The sequence below is a fragment of the Sceloporus occidentalis genome, unplaced genomic scaffold (genome assembly GCF_023333645.1).
Source record: "Sceloporus occidentalis isolate IW3139 unplaced genomic scaffold, rSceOcc1.0.p SCAF_2, whole genome shotgun sequence".
Lineage (NCBI taxonomy): Eukaryota > Metazoa > Chordata > Lepidosauria > Squamata > Phrynosomatidae > Sceloporus > Sceloporus occidentalis.
In genome coordinates, this window is record NW_028316982.1 from 248358687 (window position 1) to 248378842 (window position 20156).

The window sequence follows — 20156 nt, forward strand, 5'->3', positions numbered from 1 at the left end:
ATGGGTATGAATAAAAGACCCACTATTTTTAATGTGTGCCTATCCATGTAGTGAGTGTCACTGAAGAAAACAACAGAATGAATGGTAGAGCCTTGTATGAAAAAAGCTTACCCTGGTAAGCAATGTGTAAATAATTGTGATGAGGTAGGTGGATTAGCATGGAGAAGCAACTACAACTAAGAACAGGGACACATGAAATCATGGAGCTGAAGTGCCTCCAGGATTTTCTGGAGAATCTCCAGTCTGAACCTGTGTTTTTTAAAAACCAAGTGACCCAATTTTGCTCTAGCACCACACTCTAAAATTTGTTTTTGTTTGTTTTAAATGTAGAATTAAAGAAGATTGGAACAAGCCTCTTTTGTTTTTATAAAAATTGTTATGAGAATGGTATATCCGAGCAAATTTTTAGAGTTCAGAGGACCCATAGGTCTGTTGAATTTCTTATCAAAGATGGAAGAAAGACTGCAGTCTTCCTCCCACCCTTTAGCACCAATCAGCCAGGACTGAGGATATTTTTGTCATTGTTTGATAAGATAGGTAGTGTCACTACCTATCTTGTTGGCTCAGGTGAAGCAGTGCCTGAGCCTACTCGTAAGGTTGGTAACTAAGCTCAGACCACTGTCTGCCAAACCTATAATTGTATCTATGGGGGGAAAAGGAGGCTTGTCCCTGATGAAGGAACCTGTTTTTTATTTGTATGTGAAAAAGCAAATTATTTTCCCTTATCAGTAATTCCTATCAATATTGGATCTAGTGAATGTTGAAAGAGTTTATCACCAATCAAATTATTAAATTTTATTTAGAACAGGCATCCACGTGCCAACATTTTGTTCATTTGTTTGTTTTTATTTAAAATCTGCCACTTGACCAACATAAAGGCTGCCTGTGGCCTTTTGTCAAATTGTATTACATCTGGCCTGGGATCAGCTGAGAAAGCAGCCACTTTGAGTAGTTTGTAGGTTGTCTTCACATAATTTTATGTTTACCTGATTATGAGGGATCTCATAAAATCTTTAGCCCTCATGAGGTCGGCCCTCAGGAAAATGATATAGTTGAAGCAGCCCTAATTGGCAAGGAGGATACTGTTTATGACCTTTTAAGCACCACATCTGGTCTTTCATCAGTGTATGTATATATTTATATAATATTATATAAGGACAGGTTGCTCACCTGTAACTGTGTTTCTTCGAGTGGTCATCTGCGAATTCACACAAATGGGTTATTTCTGCGCATGCGCAGCAAACTCGGAAACTTCTAGAATCTCTGGGCAGAAAGTCATGTAACTTTCTGCAGTCTCTTTGCAACTTTTTGGCGGTAGCCCCGCCCATCCCGTATATAAGGCCCATAGTGGTCCGCTCCTCTTCAGTTCCGAATGAGCCGCAAACAGCGCGGCAACAAGCGTTGTCAATGAGCAGACACTGAGGGGAAGGATGGGTGGGTTTGTGTGAATTCGCAGATGACCACTCGAAGAAACACAGTTACAGGTGAGCAACCTGTCCTTCTTCTTCGTGGTCTCTGCGAATCACACAAATGGGTTAGACTAGCGAGCTATAGTCTTTGGAGGAGGAAGTGTCAATTAACACAAATCAATAAACAATAAGTATGTAAACCGAACACATGTGTTATTTATTGATATTAACACAGGTTAATGAATGGCAGAAAGTAACACTGCCCTCCCAAAGGCTGCATCCTGTCTGGCCCTGGCGTCCAGCCTGTAATGTCTGATGAATGTCAATGGTTGGGACCAGACAGCAGCCTTACATATGTCCTCGAGGGGAATTCCCGTCAAAAAGGCTGCGGATGCTGCTACCGCCCTAGTTGTATTGGCTCTAACCCGACCTGGTAAGGGCTTGTCAGCCAGCTCGTAGCAGAGGCGGATGGTGTTGACTACCCACTTGGAGAACCTCTGCGGTGACACCGGCAGCCCTTTCTTGGCTTTGGAGTAACATATGAATAGTCTCTCCAAGCGTCTGGAACCAGCTGTCCTGTCCAAGTAAAATGCCAGCGCTCTCCTAACATCTAGAGCGTGGAGCTGGCGCTCAGAGTCTGTGGTCGGATTAGGAGCCAGAGTTGGTAAAACAATGTCCTGATTGATGTGAAAAGCAGATACTACTTTTGGCAAAAACGTAATGTCCGTACGGAGAACCACTTTGTCCTTGTGAAAACGGAGAAAGGGTTGATCCATCCTAAGGGCACATAGTTCACCGGCCCGGCGGGCTGACGTGATAGCTACCAGGAAGGCTGTCTTCCAGGTTAAGAGTCTCAAGTCCGTGGTAGCTAATGGTTCAAAGGGCTTAGAGGCTAGATAAGCCAGGACCGTGTCCAAGCTCCATTGTGGTGGAGGGTCCACAATCGGGGGATGTAGGTTGTTAAATCCTTTAAGGAACCTCTTTATGAGAGGGTTCCTAAACAGGGAAGGTTTGTCTTGAAAGCAATAATGTGAAGAGATGGCAGACAGGTAGCATTTGATAGAACTCAAGGAGAGACCTGCCTCCGTCAGTGTCATAAGAAAATCCAGGACTACCGGGATGGAAACACAGGATGGTGGAACTTCCTTGGTTCGTAGAAAGGCAAGGAATCTGTCCCATTTGTAGGCGTAGGACCTCTGGGTAGAGGGTCTTTGGGCTGCCTTGATCATATTTTGTACACTGGATGGTAGCGAATTTAGGATTGAATCCTCCATGCCACCAATGGGAGAGACTGCATCTCAGGGTGGTGGACTTGTCCGTCGTGAAGCGAAAGCAAGTCGGGTCGGTGTTTCAAGCGAAGATGTTCTTGGGCTCGTTGTAACAGGGGAGCAAACCACGGCTGTCTGGGCCACCACGGGGTGATCAAGATCGCATCCGTGGAGTCCGTCCACATCTTTGTCAATACCCTGGTGATTAACGGAAAGGGAGGGAATGCACAGAGGAGGCCGTTTGTCCATTGAAACTGAAAGGCATTTCCCAGGGAGCCTGCTCCACGAACCCGTGAGCAGTACTTGTTTAGCTGGGTATTGCTGGGGGAGGCGAATAGATCCACCATGGGTGTGCCCCATCGTTGAAAAAGGCGGGAGACTACCTCTGGGTGTAGTTTCCATTCGTGACACGTTGTTTGGGATCTGCTGAGTTGATCCGCCAGGTCGTTTTCGTCCCCTGGAAGGTGGATGCACTGAAGCAGAATGTTGTGCTGTATGCACCAGTCCCAGATCCGGAGAGTGATGGCTAGGAGAGTTCTTGATCTTGTACCTCCTTGCTTGTTGAGGTAGTACATGGTAGTGGTGTTGTCCGTGAGGAGGAGTACCACCTTGTTGGAGAGTAAGCCCTGGAAGGCCCTGAGCGCTTTCTCTACTGCCAACATCTCCAATGCATTGATGTGGAGGTTCGACTCTGTTCGTGTCCACTTGTCCTTGACTGTAAGGCCTAATGCATGGGCCCCCCATCCCTGCAGGGATGCGTCTGTTGTCAGAGTTATCTCTGGCGAAGGCGGGGTAAATGGCATGCCGGAACAGACGTTGTCTGGTCGGAGCCACCATCTCAGTGAGGTTTGGACTTTCCTTGGGATAGTGAGAATCTTGTCCGGATGGTCCCTCACCGGATCGAAGGCGGAGAGGAACCAAGACTGTACGGGTCTGAGGTGCAGCCTTGCCCAGAGGGTAACGAAGGTTGTGGAGGCCAAATGTCCCATTGCAACTTGCACCACACGGGCTGGTAGATGTCTGTACCGTAGGCAGGCTCGTATGGCGAGCGTCAGGGTTTGGAATCTGGACCGTGGAAGGTAGGCTTTGGCTGATTCTGAGTCCAGTAGTGTGCCTATAAAATTGATCTGTCTGGACGGAGTTAAATGAGACTTTTCGAGGTTGACACGAAGTCCCAAAGATGCCAGAAGGTCCTGAGCAAAGTCCATCTGGAGCTGAAGGGCCTCTGTGGATGGTGCCGTGAACAGCCAGTCGTCCAGGTAGGGGAAGACTACGATTCCTTGCTGACGAAGGTAAGCTATGACAGGAGCCATACACTTCGTGAAGACCCTTGGAGCTGAAGACAGGCTGAATGGAAGGACCTTGTATTGAAAGAATCTGGTCCAACGGTGAAGGCGAGGAATCTGCGATGGTCGTTCCGTATCGCAATGTGAAAATAGGCGTCCTTCAGGTCCAGCGTAGCGAACCAGGCGTCCTTCTGCAAGAGTGGCAGAATAGAAGCAAGAGTTATCATCCTGAAGCGTCTATAAGCTATGAAGGCGTTCAGGGCACGCAAGTCCAAAATCGGTCTAAGGCCCTCAGGTTTTTTAGGGACAATAAAGTATTTAGAAAAAAAGCAGTATCGGGCCTGGGAAGGTTGTACAGGCTCGATAGCGCCTTTGTCCAAGAGGGAACACACTTCGTCGAGAAGGGTGTCCAAGGGGACGGTGGTAATGATAGCTCCGGTGGTGGGGAGCTCAGAAAACTCCAGGGCATAACCCCTTCGAACTATGTTTAGGACCCAGGAGTCTGTTGAGATGGATGCCCAGGTGTTATAAAAGGGCTGTAAGCCGTCTGTCTGGGAGATGACGAAGTGCGCTAGGGGGCTTCAGAATCTCTTTTTGCCCCTAGCATCTTTCTTCTTATAACCTGATTGGTAGCGGTTCTGGGGCGGTTGGCGACGGTCTTGTTGGGAGGGAGACCTGGAGCGCCTGCCCTGGCGTGAAGAATCTTGGGGCTGGAACTGCCTTTCAGGATGGTGGAAGCGTTGCTGGCCGTGGTGGAACCAGTTTCGTTGGCCACTGTACCGTTGTTTGGTCGGTCTGGAGGAGGAGGCTGACATGCCGTGTTTCTTGGCAGCTGTTTTCATTCTGTAACGAAAACTTAATTTCTCATCTGTTTCTTTATTAAACAGGCCGGAGTTATCAAATGGCATGTCCTCTATGGCCGCTTTGGCCTGGGGGGTCAAATCCGAGGAGCGGAGCCAGGCATATCGGCGAAGAGCTACCGATCCGGAGAGAATTTTGGAAGAGCAATCAGTTGAGTGTCTAGCTGATATTATCTGCTGACCTCCCACAGAGTGGACCTCATTCCTGATGGCGGACATAATCCTCTTCTTATCATCAGGGAGCTCACTGATGATAGGGTCCATTTTCTCCATAAGGAGTTGAACATATGCCCCCATGCACGCTGCATAGTTGGCAATTTTTATGTCCAATGCAGTGGAGGCATAAAACTTCTTCGCCAGGCCGTCAATTTTGCTACTCTCCTTGTCCATGGGGGATGAGGAGGGACGAGCCGCAAAGGAGGTTTGTGAGCCCTCCACAATGGCCGAATTGGGTTTTGGATGGTTAAACAGCCAAGACGGTCCTGAAGGTGTGACCCTGTAGAGGTTCTCTATTTTCCTCGAAGTGGAGGAGATGGATGCCAGTGTATCCCATGACCTCTTGGCGATTTTTTCCAGGGATGGAAGAAAGGCCAGGGATGGTGGAGCAGGAGCACAGCCGTGAATCCGGCGTTCCACCGGATCGAGGGCATCATCTTCAGGGTGAGCGACCTCGAGTTTGAGAGCATCTGCCATTCTGATTACTTTATCAGAAAAGGAGCGGACATCGTCCGTTGGTGAGGGGGCATCCGGTTCCCCAAAGGCTAGGGATTGTTCTGCATATAGCTGGACAGACGGGAAAACTGAACGAGAGCGGGAAGCAGAAGGGGATCTGCTGTCCCTGTGGCTCAAAGGAGACGGGTCCCTCGTAACGGAGCGACGTGTGACTGTCTCTACAGTGTCACGGTGTTGAGGAGAGTGAGGCCTCACTCTTGTAGGACCGGCGACGTTGCGGCGGAGGTGGTCTGCGTCTACCGGCAACAGGTATTGGCCGGTGTGGTAGTCATAGATCAAGTCCGGGTAGGTGTCAAATAATGACCTGTCTGGCTGGTAGTCCTCCATAGGGGGGCTGGAGCGACGATCCCTATCCAGGGCTTCGTCAGCTTCTGTTCCCAGAGTGGCTCTGTCTCTCTGTAGGGTTGGTAGTCTATCTCGTCTGGGACGGGATGGTGAGGCTCTGTCCCGTTTAGAGCGGGATGGTGAGGTTCTATCCCGTCTAGAACGGGATGGTGACCGGGAGCGCTTCTGCCTCTGCGGTGATAGTTGAACATCCGAGTCAGGAATTTCTCCTTCGGATTCGGACGACTCGCCAAGATTGACTATTTCCAAGTCTGTATCCTGAACAGAGAGGTGTGATGAGATCAGAACTCTGGGCTCGAGAGGTGGAGCCGAAGACGAAGCTGACTCTGGGATTGGAGTTGGTACAGGTCGTGAATCCGGTGGAGGCACCGAGACAGTACTCGGGGGGGGCCCTGCGCCTGGTCTTAGGCGGTGGGGACACTGATCTAGCCTTCCTTGGTTCGAGACCATCTTTGGACGCCTTGGAGGACTTTTGTTTCTCTCCATGAGGCCTTTTTGAAGCCTTATCCGGCTTCGATTTAGATGCCTCCGAAGTCTCCGGCTGGGCCTCGGTTAGAGCGGGACGAAAGGCCTTTTCATATAGAGACGCTTTCAGCTTCTGGTCTCTATTCTTCAGGGCTTGGGCCGTCATGGCCTTACAATGCCTGCAGGAACCGGGGATGTGGCCTTCCCCCAAGCATAGGACGCATTTGTCATGTCCATCCGACATGGGTATTTTAACCCCGCAATTAGCGCATTGCTTGAAAGAAGCCATAGCACAGAGAAACGTTACCGGTCCGGGTCAATCCGTGAGAGTCAGACAAGGTTGAAATTGGCAAGCAAAGAGAGGTCAAAGTCCGTTCCGTTTGGTGAAATGTCCGTTTTAAGGGCTTTGGTCAGAGATTCAGTACTGAACAACAGCAAGTTCCTCGAGCTGCTAACGCGGCGGAATGAAGGAACTGAAGAGGAGCGGACCACTAGGGGCCTTATATACGGGATGGGCGGGGCTACCGCCAAAAAGTTGCAAAGAGACTGCAGAAAGTTACATGACTTTCTGCCCAGAGATTCTAGAAGTTTCCGAGTTTGCTGCGCATGCGCAGAAATAACCCATTTGTGTGATTCGCAGAGACCACGAAGAAGATATATATATATATATATATAATTTAATATTTATTTAATATTATAATTATTATTATATTATATATTATATTATATATAATTATATAATATATATAATTATAAATATAATTATTATAATATTTAATAATTTAATATTAATATAATATAATATTTATATTATATATATAAATTTACAGCGCTAAATAAATAAAGGTTAATAATAATAATAATAATAATAATATATACATGTATATATGTATGTGTGTGAAAGAGAGAGGGAATGTGTCGTCAAGCTTGAGTATAAATGGGAGAAAAACCAGGGCTTATAGTGAGTCATCCATCGGTTAGATGCAGTTTTGTCATTACCTGTCAAGGTAAATAATAAAGCTTATTAACAGACACAGAATTTAGGTGTAATGTGGCAGGTTTAACCCACTCTTACCTGATACCTTTGTGAAGACAGCTCTCGAGAGTGTCTCTAGGATTGAAGGCCCTGGTCTAAGAAAAGTCACCTTTGCCTTGTGGCAAATCAAGACCGTTTCTTGTAGACAAATAGGAGTGGAGGGGTGGCCTCAAAAATATTATTTAAAAATCTTAACCACATTGTGTAGTAACACTGCATAATGCTCAGTCAGAAGATAGAGTCCCTGCATCAGAGCCGTCTTCATCTCTGAAAGGCTCCCCATTGTCATATTTAGACAATACAGGAAAGTCGGGGCCCTGTTTTCATTCTTCATTTGAGGAATGTATTATAGGAAATAACCTTTTTTTTTAATTAAAAGATGGTAAGGTCTTTTTGTTATCCTTAGTCTCAGCCAACAAATTTTATTGGAAACAATTTGTCCCCAGTAAGAGGTGGAAATATCAGATTTTGTTTGTAATGGACATCTATGTGTCAGTTCTTTGGTCAAATCTGTCTTTGTACTGGAACTAAACCAGTTGTGGTCTTGGATTGTAACCAATCACATTTAGGCTAGTGTCTCCTGAAATAGCCACTATCTTAAACCATTTGTTAATGTTCTGGCAGAACTTTATTTTGACCTCAAGTGTTTTTTGTTTGTTTGTTTTTTTTAACAAGCACTATAGGCCACACATACCTCTAGAAAAAATGGAAATAGCAGAGACAACACAACAGCAAGCTATGGAGGCCTTATGACCTTCATAAAATCTGTATGAAATGGAGTATTTGGTGTTGAAGGCCCAGTTTGGAGGGAGGAGGAGAATCCTTCCCTTGAGGAAGATCAAGATCCTCCAGCTTTAATTGGCCAGAGTTGTCATTAAACTCCAATATATTAATTGTCTTATACAATAATATCATAAAAACAAATACAATAATAATAAAAGATCATCAGACCCCAAAAGTCTAAGAGATTTCAGGAGCTTTCAGGAGCTACCGAAAGGCCCTCATTCTTTTTTTAATTTTTATTTCTTTTTTCAGATCACATTCCTCTCCTGAGGAATGAACTCCAGTTAATATTGTGTTTTGTTTTAAGAGAGGCAGACTGGAGCAGAAACAGCAGGCCTTTGTTCTTTTGACTTGGTGTCCTTAATCAAAATGGCTGCCACACCTTAAGTTGCAGCTTTGCCTCTTCTTTTAAAAAGGGAAGCACAATAAATAAATCGTTTAGACAAATTTCCCCAAAGGAGTGACGGAAACCTCTAAAATATGGGATGATGGGGCAGACGGGGAAGACCCTCTATAACCCTCTCTGATCCCTTAGTCCGAGTGGATCATGGAGGAAGGAGAGGGGCAGGAGGAGATGGCAGTTGGTTTGGGAGGGAAACTCTCCACTCGCACTTCTGTGCAACTGAGGTCTCTTTCAAACTGGCAATGCAAGCCAGAAACAAACTCTCCACTCGCACTACTGAGGTCACTGAAATCTCCTTGAAAACTGGCAATGCAAGGCAGGAACAAACTTCTGGGGTAAATCTGAACCCACAAACATAGGATTAGAAGTAGGATCATCACTCACCTCTTGAAGTCTGCCTCCTCTCTCTCTCTCTCTCTCTCTCTCTCACTGCCCAAACCTCTTGCCGGGTTTGATGTCTGCAGTGGGGCACAATCTGGCCAAGGAAAGGTGGTATCTCTCCTCTGGCCATGCCAAGGACCTCTCAGGTTGTCCATCTCACCGCCCAAACCCCTTCTGGGGTTGGTGACTGTGGTGTGGCACCATTTGGTTAAGGACAGGGAATATTCCCTCCTCCACCATGCCAATTCCTTTCAGGATGTCCATCTCACTGTCCTTCCTGGGGTTGGAGATTGCAGCAGAGCGCATCTGGTCCAGGACAGAGGGATCTCCCTCCTCCGGCTGCGCATGGGCTCTCTGGCCTTTAGCCCCTTCAGCTAGACATGGCTGGGCTGTCTTCTTCTTCTTTAATGCTGGAGTTGGGCCTAGTTGCCTCACAGCACAGCAGCTTCTGACCTGTCTCTCCCTACCTGGCTTTGTTTCAGCCGTTAGAAAGTCAAAAGGATAGACTAAAGAAAACATAGCTGTTTTAGCAGGTAGTTGCCAAGGCAGGAGAGAACAGATTATGAATGGAAGAAGAATAGAAGAAATATTAGAAGAAATATTAAAGTATTTAAGGCAAAGAAGCAGGAGAAAAGGAAAAACACAGCCTACTCGGAGCGAGGCAGGAAAAAGACTGAGAGAGATGGTGGGGGTTGCTCCCTCTGGTGGCATCGGCTCCTTCAAGTCTGTTTTTCCTGTCTATTTCGGGGCAAGAGATGGAATCAACCCATGTTATAGGATGTTTCCACCTCCATCGCTGGAAAAATAATATAATTAAAATATACAGTCAGATCTCTATATTGGTGGGGGTTCGATTTCAGACCCTGTTGCAGATATCAAGAAACGGAGGCCCTCAAGTCTATTACTGTCAATGGACGATGACGTACATGAGGCTGCATCGGCACAGTTGTGCAGATGTACCGCCATTGAAATTAATGGATGCTGCAAATATGGAAGACTGACACAAAACTATTAAAAATATACCTGAACACTATCTGACAAGACTACTTCAAATTGGGTCACAGACTACACTGTAAAGAGGATGAATAACAACACTCTCAAAATATGTCCATACAGTTCATCTTCTGTAACAGTGATGTTCTGTAATAAATTTGTATATCACAGTATGGGTAATTACACACCATACAGCAACACAACACACCTTCACTACAGAATGGTCTCTTGATACCAGAAAATTTCACCGTTTCATGCAGAGTCTTCTCCTCTTGACAGTATTCACAGTATGTTACTATACAATGTAGCTTCTTATAATCATCAGAACAATTTCTACTGCAGAACTGATACACTTTGTTCTAATGAAAAATATAAAAATATCATAGAATAAGGATAACAAGATTTAAAACACAATAGAAATATAAAAGAAAGGCAAAATATAACATTTTAAGTCAGCTGTCCTGTACTTCAAATGTTAAATCAACTAACAGTGTTTACACATAACACATGTATAAAGTTTATATATTTTCAATAATCAAAACAATGGATCAATATATATAAACACAATATACAAGCATCATCATTACTCACCAAAATACTGTAAGATAAATAAGTGTTCTATGTGTTCAGCATTCAACCTTCGATAAGCAGTTCAAAGTGAGTTAAACTACTGTAATGGTCTTTATTTACCCATTATTTATCATTATATGTTGAGAAAGGGTTATGAATGGAACAAGAAAGCAGCAAAGTATTCTAAATGATTATTTAAAATACTTTGGGTTTTTTAACCAAGCATTTGGTAATTTTGCAGAGATCATAATTGTTTTTAGCTAATCCTAAATTAATGTTTTGTAGGTAACATCCCCTGGCTCAGCAGTTCAGCAGCAACAAAAACTCATACTGGCTGAAAAGCCCAATCTGTTTTTGTCTATTTTACTGGATTTACAGCTAGCAGGACAAACAGATTTCTCCACAGTCTCCTCTAAGTACCACTGTGCTCCTGATAAAACTGTTGTATGAATAACTGAACAAAGACAAATAATCATGAGAAATGTTGCTGAGAGGAAAAGCCAAGCAATACATATGTTTGCCTAGGGAGAGAACTGTTATCTGAATAATTTGGTATGAGTGAGTGCATGGAGTGGTGGTGGATTACAACCAATAGGAAACAGATATTAAGAGAACAAACGTGTTCCATTTGATCATAGAGATGTCAAAGAAAAGGCAAGATGAAATTTGCAGTGTTCAAACTACAGATGATTCAGTAAGAACTGAACCCCATTCAATATTGTTCAAGGATATCCAAAATAAAACATAATTTATATAAATAAATGTTATAAATGCTAGTTATTTTGAGAATAACACTACAACCCCACTTACCTGGACAGCAAGCTCCATTGAACCCAATGGGACTTACTTCTGTGTGGACATGTTTAGAATTGTGCTATGTGTGTTTGTGTTCATTCTCAGCTGCATATTTCATAATTTCATGAGTCTTAAAAGTAGGAATGGCAGAAGACAATGCAACCACTTTACTACTAGTCATCCAAAATGTATTTCTTTTAGTTTTTCTTTTGATCCACCTTGAGTTAAAAACCTTTATCATTTAACAATAAAATAAAATACTAGTCTGGATCCTTTAGATTCAGCATCTACAGATAGGTATTATTTCATTTGTTTGTGATCTAGTTTTTACAGTATGGACAGACATCTTATCTTTAGAGTAGGGGCAAACACTGCCTACAGATAAAAATCTGTATGACTATTCAGCGAACTATTATGTATTTGTCTTAATAATATATTGTAGTAAAATATGAATAAATAAATGCTAGTCATTTGAGATATTTTAAAGTGACTGAGTGTGCTAGAATAAAAATTTTAATATTTATCTTTATTTAACTAGTGACTTTACACAAATATTATTATGTCAACATGACAAAGACAGGAGCAACATTTTATTATCATTTACTTACTTCCCATTCCAGTACTTCAGGCTTTGAGCAGAAAGTATTTTTGCAATAATTGCATTTCAGCTGAATATCACTTGGAGCCACAAATTGGCCATTGGTTGAAGATTGTACACTAACAGTCTGAAAAATATGTTTAAAATGTACAGATTAGACAATACTATGAGTTGTTTACTTTATTTTTGTTAGTGGGTATATGAATTGTAATGTAATAAGTTTTCCATGTGCGCCATTTCTTCTAAGTTCAATGCTCTGTGCAGGCTCATTCATCAAATTCAAATGCAAACTTTTACTACTGACACACTGTCATAAGTGCACTTCATTTACAGCTACATCAGCAAGCAGATAGGCCCTTGCTCTAGAACAGCCAAAATGTCAATGGTAGGATAGAAAGAGTGTCAACAGGAAGCGGCAAGGATAGATATGAATTTGAACATGCGTAATGACTTTGCCTTTGTTCTAGCTAGACAAAAGGGTTAAGCCAAAGGTTTCACAGAAGGAAAGGAAGATGGCTAGTAGGGGCTATTCTTGATCAACCAAGGACAAGTAGCTCACCAGCTCATGCCCAAATTTTGGGAATAGGAGCCCCCTGCTTCAGTCATGAGCTGCCGCAATGGTGACTGATATCACATGGGTGCTCTGGAAGAAAGTTTCAGGTATAAAGGGAGGCAAGGGAACTGTGTGGGCTTTTTAAAGAGAGAAGGTTAACCAGGACAAGCTAGAAGAGCAGAAACATCTGGTGGGGACATTTTGGGAAGTGAGTGTGGACAGATGAGCTGGGATAAGCCGGTGAATAAATGTGAAGGACAAATGTACAATTCCACATTTGTCTAGCTTCTTGTTTACCATTTCACCTCCTTTTCTTGTTTTAACTGTACACTTGTCCCTCCATATTGACTAGGGTTAGGGGCAGAAGACCCCAGAGAATATGGAAAAACTGCAAACAACAAAATAACCACATTTTTACCTGAGAGGACACCTCTCTAGGAATCTCTAGGTCCTCCAGTGCAACAATGTGGTCAACGTCCAACAGACACTGGCCACAGAACTGCACTGGAGGAGCTACAAATGCCTAGTACAGTATTCTCTCTAGGAATCTCTAGTTCTTTCAGTGCAACATTTAAAGTTGACTACAGAGTTGTACTGGAGGACCTAGATATTCCTAGAGAGAACATATTAATCAAATTCGTGAATAATGATATCCGTAAATACCAAAGCTGCAAATATGGAGGGAGGAGTGTATTTAGTGTTCAGCACTTCTTTGGCAACATATCCACACAACTTCTACATGCTAAAATATTAAATTAAAGGTATTTAATGGGTTCAATTGGCAAGCTAAGGGAAATACTACAAAATTTTGTTCTCATGCTCACTGACATCATGACTGAGACTCAACTATCTAAACCCACAAATCACTTATCATTGCCATAAAGTGATGTAGTGGTTTTAGTGTTCAACTACAACTCTGGAAACCAGGGTTCTAATTCCTGCTTGATCATGGAAAGCCATTGGACCTTGGGTAAGTCGCACTCTCTCAGCCTCAAAGGAAGGCAAAGGCTCTCTGAACAGGGCTGCCTTAGGATCACAATAAACCAGAAACGATTTGATGGCATGCAACAACAAATGTTAATAAGCAACAACAGATGCATAGTACACAGTAACTCTTCCCAAACAGGGTTCTCTAAGGTACTGAGCCTACCCACATGGTTAAGGACAAATTAAGCCTGTACTTGAAGGGGGTGTAGTGGAGAAGAATCAAAGAGAAAGTGTTATAGGAAACAATAACAAACATAATTTTAAAATCTTTTAAAGTGCAACATTAAAGTGAATTGTTTTTCAGAAGTAGTTGTATCAGTTACTTCTTTGAAATGGTGATGGAAAGGTGAAGACCACTGGCAGAATGAAAAGTGGGTTATGGAGGGAACAACAGGACATTTAAATCTCTGTAGGCCATGTGGAAGGAAATGTTAACTTTTTACAGCACAGGAGTTGAACAGGTTGCTTATCTGTAACTGTATTTCTTTGAGTATACATTTATCAGCTCACACATATCAGTGCAGAGCATCACCTGGAAAATACTAAAGGCAATAAAAAAACTTTTTTATTCAAAAGACTTGTTAATTAACTGCCAGAGGACCAATGGAAAGCTCTGGAAATGGCCCCAACAAAGAAGAATGTAAATTCTACAAGTAATGTTTTGTTTAGAGAGTACAGTCGGTCCTCCATATCCATGGATTTTTTATCCATAGATTGAAGCATCCACAGCTTGAAAATATTCCTCCAAAATATAAATTCTGAAAAGCAAACCTTGATTTTGCCATTTTATATAAGGGACACAATTTTACTGATGTATTTAATGGGATTTGAGTAACCATAGATTTTGGTATCCATGGGGGATCCTGGAACCAAATCCAAGCCCACTGTATATGAATAATGAGTTACCCAGGGACTGAAAACCGATTGAAACAGCAGATGCATACATCCTTAGTGATAAAAGTGAGAACACTTGATTAGTTAGGGAAAGAAGAAATTGTAAAATGCCATACAATAAATATACACTTTTGATGTAAAGACAGAGGGTTTGTGCACTGTGAAGTCGAAGGCTTTCATGGCCAACATCCATAGATTTTTGTAGATTTTTCGGGCTATGTGGCCATGTTCTGGAAGAGTTTCTTCCTGACGTTTCGCCAGCATCTGTGGCTGGCATCTTCAGAGAATGCTTGGCTGGAAAAATATACATATACACCCACAAAAAAACTATGGTTTGTGCACTGCTCTATCTGCTGTACCTCCTGAAGTAAGTGTGCAAAACAGATACATCTGCTATGCTGTTAGCCTGACAATACTCAAATTCAGATATTTACAGTCACAAGAAACATTCCTCAAAATAGACACCAGTTCCCAAATTGAACAATGGCGCTTCTAGAGAATGCCCAGCTTAGTGTTATCTTGCTTATTCACATGCAAGGACAGGTTGCATACCTGTAACGGTATTTCTTCGAGTGGTCATCTGCGAATACATACAAATGGGTTGTACTGCGCCTGCGCAGTGCTGCTCAGAAAACTTCTGGAATCACTGGTCAAAGTTAACTTTGCAACTTTTTGGCGGTAGCTCCACCCATCCCTTATAAGTCCCCCGCATTCCTGCTCTTTCCCCAGTTCCAAAATTTACGCCGCATAAGCGACATGAGAATGAGCCAATGTAGAGCAGGATACTGAGGAGAGGACGGGCGGGATTTGTAGGTATTCACAGATGACCACTTGATGAAATACCATTACAGGTATGTAACATGTCCTTCTTCTTCGTGGTCTCTGCGAATCATACAAATGGGTTAGACTGACAAGCTTCAGTCAGTGGCAGAGGGAGTGTCATGACACCAAGTAAGGTTCAAATAAGCTGTGTTTATTAACTGATAAATCATTTAACCAAAAATTGTGTCAATTGCATTCAGTACTTCAATAAATAGTACTTTATACAGTTCAAGTAAAAAGGCACATAACACAGGAGGTCATGCAAGATCTGTATGTAAACCATAAGAATGCTGTAAACCAAGCCAATTCTTGCAAAAAGACATTCTTTTCAGTAACATGTAAACAAATGGAAATGCAGTGCAATCAATGTAAACGTGAAACCAACACTGCCCTCCCAAAAGCTGCATCCCATTTGGCCCTGGTGTCCAGCCTATGATGTTGGATAAAGTCAAGGGCTGGGACCAAACAGCAGCTTTGCAGAAATCCTCCAATAGGACCCCAGTAAGAAAAGCGGAGGATGTCGCTACCACCCTAGTTGCATGAGACCAAACCCTGGCTGGGAGAGGTCTGCCCAAAAGTACATAGCAGAGGTAGCTGGTACCAGCCACCCATTTGGAAAGCCTCTGCGCAGTCACAGGCAGTCCCTTTTTTGGTTCCGAGTAGCATTGGAAAAGTCTCTCGGAATGGCTTGAACCCGCAGTTCTGTCCAAATAGAAGGCCAAAGCCCTCCGAACGTCCAAGGTGTGCAAGCAGCGTTTGACGTCGCTGGACGGGTTCGAGGCCAGGGTCGATAAAACAATGTCCTGACACATGTGCAAGGCACAGAGTTCACCTGCACGGTGGGCAGAGGTGATAGCCACAAGAAAGGCTGTCTTCCAAGTCAAAAGCCGCAAGTCAGTTGTGGCCATGGGTTCAAAGGGCTTGGACTGCAGAGCAGACAGCACAGCTTCCAAACTCCAAGCAGGTGCCAGAACTGATACCAGAGGATGAAGGTTGCTGCACCCTTTCAGGAAACTCTTCACAAGAGGATCCCTGAAAAAAGAAGGTTTGCCATCAAACTGGAACTGAGAACAGATGGCAGAAAGGTAACACTTAATGGAAGTGAGGTATAGCCCTGAATCCAAAAGTGTCATCATGAACTCCAGCACAACCAGTGTCTTCGCTCGGGATGGAGAAAGGCCTCTCACAGAGAGGAAATTCAGGAACTTCTTCCATTTGGAAGCGTAGGACTTCTTGGTGGCCGGTTTTTGGGCAGCTAAAATCACCATCCGTACCAAGTGAGGTAGCGAGTCTAGGGACGGAGCCTCCATGCCACCATCGGTAGGTTCTCAATGTTTGGATGTTGAACCCAACCGTCCTGGAGAGTGAGGAGGTCCGGACAGAGCTCGAAACGGAAAAAGTCTCTTCTGGAGAGGTGGAGCAGGGACGGAAAGCACGTCTGTCTCGGCCACCAGGGAGTGATCAGGATGGCATCCGAGCGGTCCCTTGTCATCTTGGACACCACTATGGTGATCAGTGGGAACGGAGGGAAGGCATACAGCATCTCTCCTGACCAAGCGAAGGCGAATGCGTCTCAGAGGGAGTTCTCGTTGCACACTCGGGAGCAGAACTGGGGACAGTGGCAGTTGAGAGCGGTCACGAAGAATTTGATCTGGGGAGCTCTCCACTGACTGAAGAGGTCGTCAACCGTCTTGGGATGGAGCCTCCACTTGTGGCAGACGGTGGAAGATCTGCTGAGCTGGTCGGCCAAGTTGTTCTCCTCTCCTGGCAAGTTGATTGCTTGGAGCAGAATCCCTCTCGGGATGCACCAGTCCCAGATCCGAAGCGTGATGTCAAGCAAGGTCCTTGACTTGGTGCCCCCATGTTTGTTGAGGTAGTACATGACGGTGGTGTTGTCTGTCAGCAGAAGCACTACCCTTGTTGGCAAGATTCGTCTTGAAACCTCTCAAGGCCTTTTCCACAGCCAGGAAGGGCATTGATGTGGAGCGACTGCTCTGTGAGAGACCACTTGTCCTTGATGAAGAGGCTTGACATGTGGGCGCCCCATCCTTCCATGGAAGCATCTATGGTCAGGGTGACCTGAGGCTGCGGAGGAGAAAAAGGCATGCCAACGCAGACATTCTGGGAGTCGAGCCACCAACGGAGGGAGCAGGAGACGGGACTCAAGATGGTGAGTCACTTGGATGGAGGGTCCGTTAGTGCATTGAAGGTCTACAGGAACCATGACTGAAGGGGCCAAAACTGTAGTCTTGCCCACGGGGTCACAAATGTCGTGGAGGCCATGTGTCCTAGGGCTATCTGGACATCGCTGGCCTTCACTCGCCTGTGGGTGAGGCAAGTCCTGACTGAAGAGCAGAGAGTGTGGAAAGGTCCTGAGGGAGATAGGTGACGCAGTCTTTGAAATTGAGGACGGTGCCGATGAACTTGATCTGTCTGGATGGAGAAAGATGAGACTTCTCCAAGTTCACTATGAGCCCGAGGGACGAGAGGAGAGACAAGGTTAAGTCAACGTCTCTTTGCAATTCGTCCACAGAGGGGGCTGCGAGGAGCCAGTCGTCTAAGTATGGGAAGACTCTGGATCCTCGCTGGTGGAGGTAGGCCACAATTGGAGCCATGCACTTGGTGAAGACTCTCGGAGCTGTGGGGAGGCCGAAGGGGAAGACATTATAATGGTACATGTCAGGACCGACGGCAAAGGACAGGAACCTCCAGTGACTCTCGAATCCCCATGTGAAAGTAGGCGTCCTTCAGGTCGACCATCACGAACCACAGGCACTGGTGCAACAAGGGGAGAATAGAGGCAAGAGTTGCCATACGGAACCGACGGTAGACCAAATAGGAGTTGAGGGATCTCAAGTCTAGAATTGGTCTAATGCCTCCATCGGCCTGGGGAACTGTGAAGTATCTGGTGAAGAAACATGCAGGGGCTTGAGAGGGGTCAACAGGCAAGATCGCGTCCTTAGCCAAAAGAGTGTGTACTTCGTCGAGAAGGGTGTCTGAGGGGAGTTGGAAACAACAGCTCCAGTTGGAGGGAGCTCTTCAAATTCGAGGGCATAACCCCTGCAGATGATGTCAAGGACCCAAGAGTTGGAAGTCACAAAGGCCCAAGTGTTAAAGAAGGGCCTCAAAATGTCACAGAAGAAGGAGGTGGAGGCGATGGAGAATGCAGGAACCCATCAGGATCTCTTCTTGCCCTGGTCGGTATCCTGTTTGCGGTTCTTACAGTATCAAGCAGGGGGCTGGCGACGGCCAGAAGAAGACTGGGAAGGGTAGCTCTGTCTTTGGTGCTCTTGGTATTGGTATGGGCAGTCCTGTTGGAAAGGCCACTGGCCCTGGCCATACCACTGGCGCTGGCGTTTTCAAAACAGGGTCTGGGATGGAGTTGAAATACCGTGTTTCTTAGCAGCTGCCTTCATACGGTATTTAAAGTTGAGCCGCTCATCAGTCTCACGATTGAATAGGCCTGCATCGTTGAATGGTATGTCCTCGATGGTGGCCTTTGTGTTCAGGTTTAGATCTGAAGAGCAGAGCCAAGCGTGTCTCCTGAGAGCAATGGCAGCAGCCATAGACTTGGCTGAACAATCCGTGGAGTGCCAGGCTGACATGATTAACCAGCTCCCGATGAAGTGGGCCTCATCTCTGATCTCTGTCAGAACATGCTGCCACTCATCTGGGACATCCGGGATGATGGGGGAGATCTTCTCCATCAAGCACTGTATGTAAGCTCCCATACAGGTGTTGTAATTGGCGACCTTAAGTCCCAGAACAGAGAAGAGTAGGCCTTCTTTGCTAGGCCGTCCACCTTCTTGGCCTCTCGGTCCGCAGGTGACATGGACGTCTTTGGCATGCAAAATTGTTGAGACCCCTCGACAATGGTAGGGTTCTGTTTGGGGTGTGCCAACAACCAAGAAGACTGGGAAGGAGTAATCCTGTAGAGGGAGGGATTCAGTCTTCCTGGTCGTGGGTGTCAGCGAGGCAGGTGCGTCCCAAGAGCGCTTAGCTATTCTTTCAAGCGAAGGCAGCAGTGGGATAGAAGGCAGCGTCGGAACCTTGCAGTGAATCCGTCTCTCAATGGGGTCGGCAGCGTCATCCTCCATGTGGGTGATCTGAAGGTCCAACGTGTTGGCCATCTTAATGATGTGTTCCGCAAAGGTACGCACATCGTCGGTGGGAGACGAAGCAAGTGGTTGGAACAATTTTTGAGGAGATTGTGGGGCGACCTCGTCCGAAGAGCCTAAGTTGACCTGTGATACATGAGAATCCCCATGATGTGAGTTGTCATGGTCAGATTCAAAGGCGTCAGCATCCAGCACCATTTGAGAAGAGGAGTGCCGCATCTAGGTGGCAGTGGCAACAACGGAACGAGGTCTCGGGACCGACACAGGTGACAGTACCAGAACTGTTGGTGGTGGAGTGGTTTTTGACATCGGTGGCAAAGTGGGCTTTGGCATTAGTGGCAAAGTGGGCTTTGGCATTAGTGGCAAAGTGGACTTTGGCACTGGTGGCACAATGGATCTAGGGCCCAAGTGACTGAGGACCACATCACGACTGACTGAGACAAAATAATTGTCCGTCTCGCTGTCGTAGTAATAGTCCGAGACTTCCTGCTGGTGAATCTCTGCCTCATGGATTTGAACCCAAGGAACCAGCGCTAGTAATCGGCAACGAGGTGACCGAGTGGCAGTGTCGACCTCCTCTTCAGAGAGTTGGTGGAAGGTCAACATGGCTGGTGGAGAGGCGACAGAAGCTGGTGTCCGACAGGCCTGGGGAGAGTTGGCTTCAAGTGGTACCAACGCAGCCCGTCTGCGTATCAATGGTGAAGCCTTGTCTTTGGAGGATGCCCGAGCACCATCAGGAGTCTTGGTACGGGCCTTCTTGTGGGAAGACCCGTGAGGGGAGCCATCCCCTGAATCCAAAGGCTTCTTCTTCTTCGACAAGCCCTGAGGAGAACTGTCTCCTGAATCCAAGGGCCTGTG

At 45.4% G+C, this 20156-nt stretch overlaps 1 protein-coding gene across 8 annotated transcripts in view; it reads right to left on the reverse strand.

Annotated features, from left to right (window-relative positions):
* Positions 1 to 20156, reverse strand: part of ZMYM2 (zinc finger MYM-type containing 2) — a 130713-nt gene that overhangs the window by 33361 nt on the left and 77196 nt on the right. For all 8 annotated transcript variants that reach the window (XM_089512651.1, XM_089512650.1, XM_089512646.1 and 5 more), the window contains 2 exons: positions 11935 to 12051; positions 10170 to 10320 (listed from right to left, as the gene is read on the reverse strand). In XM_089512651.1, coding sequence (XP_089368777.1) covers positions 10170 to 10320; positions 11935 to 12051 — 268 coding nt within the window. The remainder of the gene's footprint in view (positions 1 to 10169; positions 10321 to 11934; positions 12052 to 20156) is intronic.